Here is a 13774-nt window from a genome sequence, read left to right as displayed (position 1 = left end):
ATTTGCCACAACTAATTCTTATGGCAGCGAGTTCCACATTCCAACCACCCTCTGGATAAAGCAGTTCCTCTTGAGTTCCCTAATGGATTTATCAGTGACTATCATATTTATGTTCCCCTAGTTTTGGCCTCCTGTACATTCTCTTCTATACATCTGTCCTATCAAACCCCTTCATGATCTTAAAGACCTCTTTCAGGTCACCCTTCAGTCTTCCCATTTCGAGAGAAAAGAGTCCTTGCCTATTCCATATTTCCTGATAGTTAAACCTATCACTTCTGATATCAACACTATAAATCTGCTTTGCAACATGCCAGTGCTTCTGTATCCATTTTGTAGCATGCCAATCAGAAATGTGCACTGTACTGCCAAGTGTGGTACACCATGCTCTAAACTTTGCTTGGCTAGTTTTAAGTGGTATTGAAGTACAGTGTTTTTGGGGTAATTCACTGCTGACCCACTCCACTCTTCTTGCAGGGAAACCTTTATCCTCCACTCAGTCACTACAAGTGGGAGTTTGACGTACTTGCATCCAAACCTGCAGCTATACCGAAATGACATATACCTCATCACCACTTTCCTATCTCAGTGTTATGCCACCTTGTGACCATGGCACCACTGTGCCACCAAAGATCTGCTGCCTGTGTTCTAACACGTGCCAAGTCCCGTTCACCCATCAACCCCTGTGCTCACTGAATATCATTGGCTCCCAATCTGGCAACACCTCAGTTTTAAAACTCGGTATCTTTGTTTACAAATCCCTCCATGGCCTCACCCCCTCCCAGTTTCTCTAATCTCCCCCAACCTCACAACCTTCCAAGACCTCTGCACTTCTCCAATTCTGGCCTTTTACCCCTCACTGATTTTAATCGCTCCGCTGTCCTTGGTTGTGCCTTTTGCTGCCAGGGCCCAAAGGCCTATAATTCCCTCCCTAAAACTCTCTGCCTCTCTACCTATCTTCCTTTAAGATGTTTCTTAGAACCTACATACTTGACCAAGCCTTTGGTCATCCAACCTAAATTCCCCTGCTTTGGCTCAGTGTCGCACGTTTACAGTCCGGTGAAGCATTTTGAGATATTGAAGGTGCCATCTAAATATGAGTTGTTGTAAGAGAGTAAAGCACAGTAATAGTTGACAGACTGATGTCAAATCTGGCTATGAACTACCCAATTACCAGATGTGTGCAAAGGTCTTAAATTAAGAGAGTGAAGTCGGGACTATATCAGAGAAAAGGGCAGAGTCAAGCAATGCTATATTAAGATGATTTATAAATTACTGGTTGGGACGGAGCTGGGTCATTGAGTCCAGTTCTGGGCACTGTACTTTAAGAAGTACGTCACAACTTTGGAGAGGAGATTTACTAGCATGGTGTCAGGGCTGAAGGGCTTCAATTATGTGGAAGAGTCTGGAGAAGCTGAGGTTGTTCTCCTTAGAGGAGAAAAGGTCTTAAAAGTCTTAAAAGAGGTGTTTAAAGTCACAAAGGATAGAGCAAGAACATAAGGACATAAATAGGAGCTGGAGTAGGCCTTTGAGCCCTTCAAGCCTGCTCCGCCATCGCTAAGATCATACGAACATATGAATTGGGAGCAGGAGGAGGCCATTCGGCCCCTCGAGCCTGCTCCGCCATTCCATAATATCATGGCTGCTCTGAATGTAACCTCAACCCCACATTCCTGCCTACCTCCAATAACCTTCCACCCCTTTATTAATCAAGAATCCATCTAGCTGTGCCTTAAAAATATTCAAAGACTCTGCTTCCACTACCTTTTGAGGAAGAGAGTTCCAAAGACTCACGACCCTCTGAGAGAAAAAATTTCTCCTTATCTTTGTCTTAAATGGGCGACCCCTTAATTTTAAACAGTGACCCCTAGTTCTAGATTCTGTCACAAGCAGAAACATCCTCTCCACATCCACCGTCAAGTCCCCTCAAGATATTAAAAGCTTCAATCAAGTTGCCTCTCACTCTTCTGAACTCCAGTGGATATAAGCCTAACCTGACCAACCTTTTCTCATAAGACAACCCACCCATCCCTGTTATTAGTCTAGTAAATCATTCCTGAACTGCTTCTAATGCATTTACATCTTTCCTTAAATAATTAGACCAATACTGTACACAATACTCCAGATGTGGTCTCACCAATGCCCTGTACAACTGAAGTATAACCTCCCTACTTTTGTATCCAGTTCCCCTCGCGATAAATGATAACATTCTATTAGCTTTCCTAATTACTTGCTGCACCTTTTGTGATTCATGCACTAGGACACCCAGATCCCTCTGAAACTCAGAGCTCTGCAACCTCCCCCCATTTAGATAATATGCTTCTTTTTTATTCTTCCTGTCAAAATGGACAATTGCGCATTTGCCCACATTACATTGCTGATCTCCTACTTCAACTTCATTTTTCTGCATTATGTCATATTCCTTGATGTCCTTAACATGCAAAAGATCGATGGAAACTCTGCACACTGGTAAGCAGGGGATGCCGATTTGAAATAATTGGGTGTACCTGCACTAAATGGACTGCAGCAGTTCAAGGAGGTGGCTCACCACCACCTTCTCAGGGGCAAGTAGAAATGGGCAACAAATGCTGGACTTGCTCACACCCTGTGAATGAATTAAAATATAAAGAACCAGAGTTGAGATGATACTTTATTTACTCAGTGAGTTGTTGTGGTTCTGAAATGTGCTACCTGAAAGGACAGATCCTGGAATAACTCTCAAAAGAGAATTCATAAAATACTTGAAAAGAGAAAATTTGCTGGCTATGGGGAAAGAGCAATTGGAGCTTTTCAAAGAGCCAGCACAGCCACAATGGGCTGAATGGTCTCCTGTGCTGTATTGTTCTGACAGACCGGGGGAGGTTTTTATGGCACAGGACAATGGTGAGTGGATTGGGGTGAGTTGTGGGCAGATGAGCAGTCTGGAAAATGTGAAACCCGGCCTTGTCAAATGATCGCGATCTCCACCTTCCTTATTAGCAGAAGTGGAATCCATTTCACATCCTGTAATCTTGTACATTGCTAAGGTCAGAGTACTATCTTCTCTTCTTCCAACCCCAGCTGTGACAACTGATGCTCTATTTTGTAAACATTTTAAATTGTCCAGGCGTGCACTACCATTCACAGGCAATACTGAGTAGAGAGAGCTTTGCGTATGTGCCGCGAGTCTTATCACATCTCTCAGAAATGCCTCAAAGCACTATACGCATACAGTGAATTACTTTGAAAGGCAGTGACTGCAATGCAAGCAAAACTGGGTGGTGGGTAGTGGGGTGTCACACTTACACACAGCAAGACTCCCACCAGCATCAATAAGGTGAACGGCCATTTTTTGGTCTGGGAGCATTAACCATTGACCTCTTCCCTTTTACTAGGTGGATATATATGTTTACTGTCCAGGGATTTGACCTGACAATCCAGGCTGACACCTCCCCCCCCATTGCAGTACTGAGGGAGTGTTGCACTGCCGTCTTTTGGATGAGCCATTAACCCGAGGCTCTGTCTGCCCTCTTAAGGTGGATGTAAAAGATCCCCTTGCACTACTCTGAAGAAGTTCTCTCCAGTATTCTAGCCTACACTTGCATTCATAGAATAGTACAGAATGGCCCATCGATTCAGCTATTTCAAAGAGCAATCTGTTAATCCCATTCCTTCCCATGTCCCTGCAATTATTCTCTCCTACATGGATTTGTCCAATTCTCTTTTGAAAGCTACTATCTGTGGCAAACGCAGTGTATTCCAAATCCTAACCACTCATTGCATTAAAAAAAAACCTTCCTCAGGTTTGCCTTTGGTTCTTTTGCTAATCATCATAAATCTGTGTCAGCTGTGGTTCACTGGGCAGTACTCTGGCCTCTGAGGCCCAATGTTCTGGGTTCACGTCCCACTCTTGAGCACAGAAGTCACAGCTGATGCTCCAGTAAAGTACTGCCGCCTTGTTAGAGGTGCCATCTTTCAGATGAGACATTAAACCGATGCCCCCATCTGCCTGCTCGGGTGGATGCAAAAGATCCCATGCCACGAGTTTGAAGAAGAACAGGAGAGTTACTTCTGCTGCTACGTCATATGGTCTTATCAAGACTAAGCTAGACAGATTTTTAATCAGTAAGGGAATCAAGTGTTATGGGGAAAAGGCAGGAAAGCGGAGTTAAGGATTATCAGATCAGCCATGATCTCGTTGAATGGTGGAGCAGACGTGATGGGCTGAATGGCCTACTTCTGCTCCTACGTCTTATGGTCTTTTCAAGTTCTCCCCAGTGTCCTGGCCAAAACTTATCCCTCAATCAATGTCACAAAGACAGATTATCTGGTCATTATCATAATGCTGTTTATGGAAGTTTGCTGTACACAAATTGGCTGACACTTTTTTATTTGTTCACTCATGGGGTGTGGGCTAGACCAACAATTACTGTCCACCCTAATTATCCTTGAGAAGGTGGCGGTGAGCTGCCGCCTTGAACCGCTGTAGTCCCTGTGGTGTAGGTCCACCCACAGTGCTGTTAGGGATCATTTTGACCCAGCGACAGTGAAGAAACGGCGATGTAGTTCCAGGTCAGGATGGTGTGTGGCTTGGAGGGGAACTTGCAGGGGGGGTAGTGTTCCCATGTATCTGCTGCCCTTGTCCTTCTGGGAGGTAGAGGTTGAGGGTTTGCCCACCTCAGTGAATAAATGCACGTCAAAAAGTCCTTCATTGGCTGTAAGGCACTTTGAAATGTCCAGTGATCGTGAAAAGCACCATGTAAATGTTAGTCTTTCTTTTCATTGTTTCTGTGTCCTCTGATTATTGACTCTTTCCCACTGGAAACAGTTTCTCTTCAATTATTGTATCTAAACGCTTCGCTATATTAAACACCTTTCAAATCTCCTCTAAACCTTCTCTGCTCAAAGCAGAACAATCGCAAGCTCCTCCGGCTTTTCCAGATAACTGGAATCCCTCGTTCCTAACTATTCTGGTAAATCTCCTCTGCATCACCTCCTTAGCAATCCTCCCTAAAATGTGTGTCCAGAATTGGACTCCAATTGAGGGCTAGCCTGTGACCTATAAAGGATCAGTATTACATTAGTATTAGTATTACATGAGGACTCGAAACGTCAACTGTGCTCTCCTCCGCCGATGCTGCCAGACCTGCTGAGTTTTTCCAGGTATTTCTGTTTCTGTTTTTGTTTTGGATTTCCAGCATCCGCAGTTTTTTTGTTTTTAATAGTATTACGTTCTTGTTTTTTGTGCTCCATGTGCTGTTTTATAAAGCCCTGGATCCTGTGTGTTATTTTTAAATAGCCTTACCTACCCTGCCTTTCCACCTGCAGAGGCAAAACAAAAATCTGCATGTGTACAGGGCCTTTAACCCAGTAAAACATCCCAAAGTGCTTCACTGGAGCCTCATCAAACAAAATTTGACACCGACCCACGTGAGGAGATATTGGCCAGGATTTTTCGGCCCCGTCATGGGTGGGACCCACCGCAGGGGGAGGCGGTGCCCCAGCCAGAAAGAAGCCCGTTGATTTGCGGCGGGACCCGAAGTTGGCGGCAGAGGGCGGGTGCGGGTAATCCCGCCCGTTAGGTCAGACGACCAAAAGCTTAGTCAAAGAGGTAGGAAGTTTTAAGGAGCACCTTTTAAAGGGGGGAAGAGATAAAGGTGGAGAGGTTCAGGGAGGGAATTCCACAGCTTAGGGCCCAGGCAGCTGAAGGCAGTGTCAGCTGGAGTGATTAAGCTCGGGGATGCTGGAGAGGCCGGAATTGGGGGAGCGCCGTGATCCCGGAGGGTTGTGGGGCTGGAGGAGATTCCAGAGATAGGGAGGGGGCGAGATCATGGAGGGATTTGAAAACCAAGGATGAGAATTTTAAAATTGAGGCGCTGTCAGACCTGAAGCCAATGTAGGTCAGCGAACATAGCGGCTGGTGGGTGAACGGAAGTTGGTACAAGTTGGGATACGGGGAACTTTACTGTTTTTGTGCCGGATTTGCAGCGTTTGAAATTTACCGAGACGATTGTTCAGATGTCCCAACGCTACAGCCTGACCAGCAGTGGCAAACTTCCTCCTCTCTGTGCAGTTGGGGGATTTTATTTTTAAATGCCTCGCCTCCTCTACACCTTTAAATAATGATTCCTTAATGGCTCCCTCAGTAATTTATGGTCTGAGCTACTACAGTATTATATTGCAGTCATTTTTCTATCCTCATTGATTGTCTGATTACTGTGTCATTCTTCACTGATTAGGCAAATTCCATTATTGATGAAAGGGGAAACTAATTGAGAGCAAGTATGAAAGGGACAGTTCCAGCCTTAAACAAAGAGCCCCAGAGCCATGCACCTCGCTTCACGAGACTCGTTTTGCTCTGTCTCTCAGTCTCACCCAAGTCCACTGTGCTCCCTCTCATACACAGTCCCATCCAGTCCCAATACAGAGCGCGAGTGGGAGCAGTTACAGAGTTGCGACAAGGAGAAACATGGAAAGGAGAGAGTGACAAACACAGTTTAAAAAAAAAAGTAACAGAAAGGCAGTAGAGTGTAGCCAGCAGAACGAGAGAAAGTGATAGGGACGCAGGGAGAAAGTGGCACACAGAGAGAAAGACGTGAATGCGAAGACAATGGGCAAAAGACAAAGTGGAGCATCCGTGCACCCTGAGACCTCATGATGCAGCAATGCTTGCCAAGGCATCATCGTGAGGGGAACATATTCCACAGTGAAGCGCCCCCCCCCAAACCCAAATATTTACCTCCCTCGCCTTATGAAAGAGAATAATACGACGGAAGTGGGCAAGTACCGGTGCCTGCCTCACAATTAACAGAGAAGTTAGCAAGAGTGTTATGCTAAATAAATCAATGGTTAGGATTCAGCTGGATAACTCTGCCCAGTTGTGGTCACCACACTATAGCAATGATGACAAGGCTTCGGAAAGGGTGCGGGGGGAGATTTACTGGTATGATAGCAGGGACGTGGTTCTTCAGTTAATGTGGAGAGATTGAGGAAGCTGGGATTGTTCTCCTCCAAGCAGGGAAATTCTAGGGGATATTTAATATAGGTGTTCAAAGTCATGGATGGTTTTGATAGCATAAATAAAGAGAATCTGTTTCCAGTGGCAGGAGGGTCAGCAATCAGAGGACAGATTGAAGATAATTGGCAAAAGTACTGGTGAATGAAAAACAAAAACAGAGACTTGCATTTATATAGATCCTTTCACGGCCACAGGACAGCTCTGAGCACTTTACAGCCAATGTAGTACTTCCTGGGTGTAGTTACTGATGTAATGCAGGAAATGCAGCAGTCAGTTTACACACAGGAAGCTCCCACAAACAGCAATACGAAATTAACCAGATAATCTGTGATGCTGTGATTTTGTGATGTTGGTTCAAGGGTTAAATATTGGCCAGGACACAAGAGGAGAACTTTTCTGCTGTTCTTCAAAATAGTGTCATGGGTTGTTTTACATCCACCTGAGGGGGCAAACGTACCCTATAAGTCTGACAGCGCAGCATTCCCTCAGTTCTGCACTGGGAGCGTCGGCCTGGATTTTTGTGCTTGAGCCCTTTCAAACAGGAAACACCTGATAGGGAATCATTTGCAGGGCTATGGGAAATAATCAGGGGGGGAGTGGGCTAATCGGATAGCTCTCTCAAAGAGCAGACATGGGCGAGAAGAAAGAACCAAATGGCCTGCTTTCATGCTGTATCATTCTACGAAACCCTCGTAGACAGCCGATGAGAAATGAAGCAGTAAGATTAGCTCAGCTGCAGGTGGCATGGACAGCTTACCACATTCCAATGCCCTGAACTGCCCACAAGCACTGCCTGCCAGGGGTGGCGATCCAGTATATCATATGATTTTTTTAAGTAATCATAAAACTCTGGAATTGATTGCGTGTGAGCAAGCAATCGCAATGCCACCCTTAGGAGTGCCTCTGCACAGCAACGATCAATATTGCAAAGAGCAGAGTGTAAATCCTTCACTGCAGCAGACATGCTCAGGGGCACACCACATATCTCCCAGAGAACGGATATTCACCCAGGCTGTAATCTTGTAAAAAAACACCCGGCTGCTTGTCAAAGATCTACGTTGCCTTTTATCTGTGTTTAGTTTGCCGATGCATCATTTATATATTTTCAGGCTAGGGTAATGGAAAGCTGTGCAAGAGGCTGGTCGGGATGTGTCTGAGTGTATCTCGAGTTTCTCCTTGTTTGCAAATCCATTCCACGGCTTCGCTCCCTCTCTACCTCTCCTCCAGCCACATGTCCCAATTCATATCCACTGGCCTCTCCTTATCCCAGCCTCCTCTGCATCTCATTCCCAGTTTACCATTGGTGGCTGTCTCTTCAGCCAACATACTCCCTTGTACTTGGGACTCTCTCCTTAACCCTTGCCACATCTTTCCCCTTAAAAATGTGACCTTCAAAAACCTCCTGTTTTGCCCAACTCTTATCCCTGCTCCTGCTCAGATTGAAGCCGCAAGTTGTGAAGCATTCGGGGAAAGTTTCACTATGTTAGCGGCTTTGTACAGGAGACTGTTTGTGTGTTGAGGGTGGCACTTGAGTGAATGGAAAGTCTGGTGCATTGACAGTGACAGGGTAATGAGCCGCGGGCAGGAGTGTGGGTGGGTCGGGGGCAGGAGTGTGGGTGGGTCGGGGGCAAGAGTGTGGGTGGGTCGGTGCTGTGAGTGGATGGTTGGGGCGGGAGTGCGGCAGGGTTGGTCAAGTGTGTGGGGTGAGGGGGTGGGTTGGGGGTGTGGGGTGGGTCGGGGTGGAGGTTGGGTTGGGTTGTGAGGTGGGTCAGGGGCGCGGGATTGGTGGGTGGGTCGGGGCGGCGATGTCGGAGGTGTGAGGTGGGTCGGGGATGTGGGGTGGGTCGGGGATGTGGGGTGGGTCGGGATGGGGGTTGGGTCGGGGTGGGAGGTGGGTCAGGATTGGGGTGGGGGTGGGGTTGGGTCGGGGTGTTGGGTGGGTGGGTTGGGGGGGCGGGGATGTGGGGTGGGGGTGGGGTCGAGGTCAGGGGCATGGATCGGAGGGGTGAGGTTGGTCGTGGGGTGGGTGGGGGTGAGGGGTGGCTGGGTGGGGGTGAGGGGTGGCTGGGTGGGTCGGGGCGGGGATGTGGGGTGGGTCAAGGGTGTGGGGTGGGTCAGGGTTGTGGGGTGGGTGGGGCGGGGCAGGGATTTGGGGTGGGTGGGGCGGGGCGGGGATTTGGGGTGGGTCAAGGGTGTGGGGTGGGTCAGGGATGTGGGGTGGGTCAGGGGTGTGGGTTGGGTCAGGGGTGTGGGGTGGGTCAGGGATGTGGGGTGGGTCAGGGGTGTGGGGTGGGTCAGGGGTGTGGGGTGGGTCAGGGGTGTGGGGTGGGTCAGGGATGTGGGGTGGGTCAGGGATGTGGGGTGGGTCAGGGATGTGGGGTGGGTCAGGGCGGGGATGTGGGGTAGGTCAGGGATGTGGGGTGGGTCAGGGGTGTGGGTTGGGTCAGGGGTGTGGGGTGGGTCAGGGATGTGGGGTGGGTCAGGGGTGTGGGGTGGGTCAGGGGTGTGGGGTGGGTCAGGGGTGTGGGGTGGGTCAGGGATGTGGGGTGGGTCAGGGATGTGGGGTGGGTCAGGGCGGGGATGTGGGGTGGGTCAGGGGTGTGGGGTGGGGGCAGGGATGTGGGATGGTTCAGGGTGGGGGTGGTGGGGGCGGGGATGTGGGGTGGTTCAGGGGTGTGGGGTGGGTGGGTCGGGGTGGGTCAGGGTTGTGGGGTGGGTGGGTCGGGGCAGGGTTGTGGGGTGGGTGGGTCGGGGATGTGGGGTGGGTCAGGGGTGTGGGGTGGGTGGGGCGGGGATGTGGGGTGGTTCAGGGGTGTGGGGTAGGTGGGGTGGGGGGGTCGGGGAGCTGCAGAGATGATGAGTTATGAAGAGGCTTGTTAGGGAGTTGAAGCTTTTGGTGGGGGTCATCTTGTTGAACTTCCACTATTCTCCTCCTCAGGTGCCAATCCTTTACTGCGCAATGATATGGGACACACACCAGTGGACTACGCCAGGGAAGGGGAAGTCAAAAAGCTATTGAAAGAGGCTGAAGTGAAGGTGAGTGCAGCATCCTAAGCTTTTAGGAAGAGGGTCCCACTGTCCTCGAGCAGATACAGCTACATTACTTATTGTTTCTCAAACTATTGAGAATGAATTTGACCTCTAACCAGTCATTGGAAAAGGCAATGTTTGACACAGCCTCACACATCAGGTAGGCCAGTGAAGTACTAAGGAGTGCTGCACTGTCAGAGGCACTGTTTTCAGATGAAACCTTAAATGAAGGCCCTCTCAGGTGAGTAGAAAAGATCCAGTTTGACTATTTCATAGAAGAGCAGCAGAGTTCTGACCAGTTTTCTTGCCAGTATTTATCTTTCTGACCCTACATTGGCTCTCAGTCTGGACATTGCTAGGAATTTAAAATTCTGATCCTTGCATTCAGATCCCATAATGGCCTCGCCCCCCCACTTCCGATCTCTATAATCTCCTCCAGCCCCACAACCCTCCGAGATATCCGCGCTGCTCCAATTCTGGCCTCTTGCGCACCCCCAATTTTAATTGCTCCACCATTGGTGGCCGTGCCTTCAGCTGCCTAGATCTGCAAGCTCTGAAATTCCCTCCCTAAACTTCTCCACCTCTCTCTCTCTCCTGCTTTAAGATGCTCCTTAAAACCTACCTCTTTGATCAAGCTTTTGTTCATCTGCCCTAATATCTCCTTATATGGTCACATTTTTCATGATAATCGCTCCTCTGCAGCTTTGGGATGTTTTACCGCATGACACGTCATTGCTGCAGAGGAACTTTCTCCTGTTTCTAACTTGTTCTGCATTGGACTCTGGATAGGGCTCACAGTGAAACCAAAGTTGGTGTCAAATAGTCTGCCCCAGGCAACATTCTCAAGCAAGGTACAGAAAGGACTGCGACCGAAGCACTTATCAGTCGGTGTTTTTAAAGACAAGTTTGAAAAGGGGGGAGGGGGGTCAATAATGTGATGTATTTATGTTAAATGTTGTTCCAGCAGCTATATATAGTCAATGGGCAGAATTTTACAGTGTGTTTGAAAACATGGGGGGTGTGGGGGTGGTGGGGGGTGTTCATACGATGCAGCGGGTGGCCTGCCAGCCACCTACCCCGCCCTTTCTCCCATTTTGTGAGGGACGGTGGAGGCGTCAGGCCTGCCCGACGTTGGGCCTAACGAGACACTTCGCTGGCCAGTTAATGGCCACTTAAAGTGCCTCATTCTGCCGCCAGCACTATTTTACCCACGCCGGGTGGGTAGCCCATCAGCTTTCACTGGGCGAGCTGGTGTCAAGCAAGCAGTGGGGGTGTCCTCCTTTGTGGCTCCACAATATCATACCCCCGGCTTTAACCGTGCCCCCTGTCCTCTCAAACCCAGCCGCCCCCCACCAGGCCCTGCCAATACCCCAGATTTGCATAAAGTCTGGCCTCCATCACCGCCTCTTCTTTGGGGACTGGCTTTAGTCTCAGCAGGGGCCACTGCTTGAACCCGGCACTGCTCGGGCTATTGCACTGCCGGCCAACTGATTGCCGTGTGTCCTTTTAAAGTCCTGGATGTTTAGGGAAAGGGCTTTTGTCAGTGTTGAATTAATTTATCCCAGGTCAAAGCATCTGTTAATATTATTAGTCTGAACATCTGCAAATTGAAAGCAATAAGAATTTAAACTTTGCTTGTGGTCCCCAAAGGCTCTGTTGATTTGCAGACACAGCAAAACTTTCAGGTCATGATGCATATGAAACTTTACTCCCATCTAACCATCGCCCCTTGATGTGCAATGGCATTACCATCACTGAATCCCCCACTATCAACATCCTGGGGGTTACCATTGACCAGAAACTGAACTGGACTAGCCATATAAATACTGTGGCTACAAGAGCAGATCAGCAGCTGCAGCGATTAACTCACCTCCTGACTCCCCAAAGCCTGTCCACCATCTACAAGGCACAAGTCAGGGGTTTGATGGAATATTCCCCGCTTGCTTCATCACCGACGCACAGTAGCAGCAGTGTGTATCATCGACAAGATGCACTGCAGGAATTCACCAAGACTCCTTAGACAGCACCTTCCAAACCCACCACCACTACCATCTAAAGGACAAGGGAAACACCCACCACCTGGAAGTACCGCTCCAAATCATTCACCATCCTGACTTGGAAATATATCGCCGTTCCTTCACTGTCACTGGGTAAAAATCCTGGAACTCCCTCCCTAACAGCACTGTGGGTGTACCTACACCACATGGACTGGAGCGGTTCAAGAAGGCAGCTCACCACCACCTTCTCAAGGGCAACTCGGTTTGGGCAATAAATGCTGGCCCAGCCAGCGAAGCCCACATACCGGGAATGAATAAAAATAAAATCTACCCATTCCTTACCTAATCGGTGAGTTTCAAGCTGCATCTAACCCCGTGCTGTACCTGCCCTCGGAGTGTTTGTTGGGGACAATGTAGCGGGAGCTTTACTCTGTATCTTTCTCTGTGCTGCATCTTTCCTGGGAGATTTTTATTGAATTCAAATTTCACCATCAGTCAGTGGGACAGGACATACCCAGGGATGGTGATGGTGGTGTCTGGGACATTGTTTGTAAGTTATGATTCCGTGAGGATGACTATGTCAGGCTGTTGCTTGACTAGTCTGTGAGACAACTCTCCCAATTTCGACACTATCCCCCAGATGTTAGTAAGGAGGACTTTACAGGATCAACAGGGCTGAGGTTGCCGTTGTTATTTCCGGTGCCTAGGTCGATGCCGGGTGGTCCGTCTGGTTCCATTCCTTTTAGGCTTTTAAGCAAATTGATACAACTGAGTGGCTTGCGAGGCCCATTTCAGAGGCCAATTAAGAGTCAACCACATTGCTGTGGGTCTGGAGTCACATGTAGGCCAGACTGTGTAAGGATGGCGGATTTCCTTCCCTAAAGGACATAAGTGAACCAGATGGGTTTTTACAGGAATTGACAATGGGGGTGACAAATATGGAGAAATTGTTCTAACTATAATGAACTCAAAACTTAAAAAACACAACTTAAATGATGTTTTGCATTAATGAAATGCAAGCTTTTTTTCCCTTATTTTATGCAACTCACAAATTCATATGGGGCTCATGGGGGGTCACTCAGGGGAGGCGGAGGCCTTAGTGGTATTGTCGCTGGGCTAGTAATCTCGAGACCCAGGGTAATGTTCTGGGGACCTGGGTTCGAATCCCACCATGGCAGATGGTGAAATTTGAATTCAGTAAATATCTGGAATTAAAAATCTAATGATGACCATGAAACCATGGTCGACAGTGGCAAACTCAGCCCTGTCAACCCTGCAAAGTCCTCCTTACTTACACCTGGGGGCTAGTGCCAAAATTGGGAGAGCTGTCTCAAACTAGACAAGCAACAGCCTGACATAGTTAGACTATGATAATGTCCCAGACACCACCATCACCATCCCTGGCTATGTCCTGTCCCACCGGCAGATAGTGACATTTGAATTCAATCAATATCTGGAGGTGGCGGCTCACTGGTATACAGTCGGGAGGGAGTTGCCCTGGGAGTCCTCAACATCGACTCCAGACTCCATGAAGTCCCATGGCATCAGATCAAACATGGGCAGAAAACATCCGGCTGATTACCACCTACCGCCCCCCCCCCCCCCACCGACCATCCCCACCACCTTCAGTTGATGAATCAGTGCTCCTCCAAATTGAATACTGCTTGGAGGAAGCGAGGGTGCAGAATATACTCTGGGTGGGGACTTCAATGTCCATCACCAAGAGTGGCTCGGTAGCTCCACCATTGACCCA

At 48.6% G+C, this 13774-nt stretch overlaps 1 protein-coding gene across 1 annotated transcript in view; it reads left to right on the top strand.

Moving 5' to 3' along the window:
* Positions 1-13774, top strand: part of clpb (ClpB family mitochondrial disaggregase) — a 127238-nt gene that overhangs the window by 60294 nt on the left and 53170 nt on the right. Inside the window, exon 6 of the mRNA XM_078544968.1 lies at positions 9933-10030. Coding sequence (XP_078401094.1) covers positions 9933-10030 — 98 coding nt within the window. The remainder of the gene's footprint in view (positions 1-9932; positions 10031-13774) is intronic.

The sequence above is a fragment of the Cetorhinus maximus genome, chromosome 7 (genome assembly GCF_964194155.1).
Source record: "Cetorhinus maximus chromosome 7, sCetMax3.hap1.1, whole genome shotgun sequence".
Lineage (NCBI taxonomy): Eukaryota > Metazoa > Chordata > Chondrichthyes > Lamniformes > Cetorhinidae > Cetorhinus > Cetorhinus maximus.
This window is presented reverse-complemented; position numbering and strand designations above follow the sequence as displayed.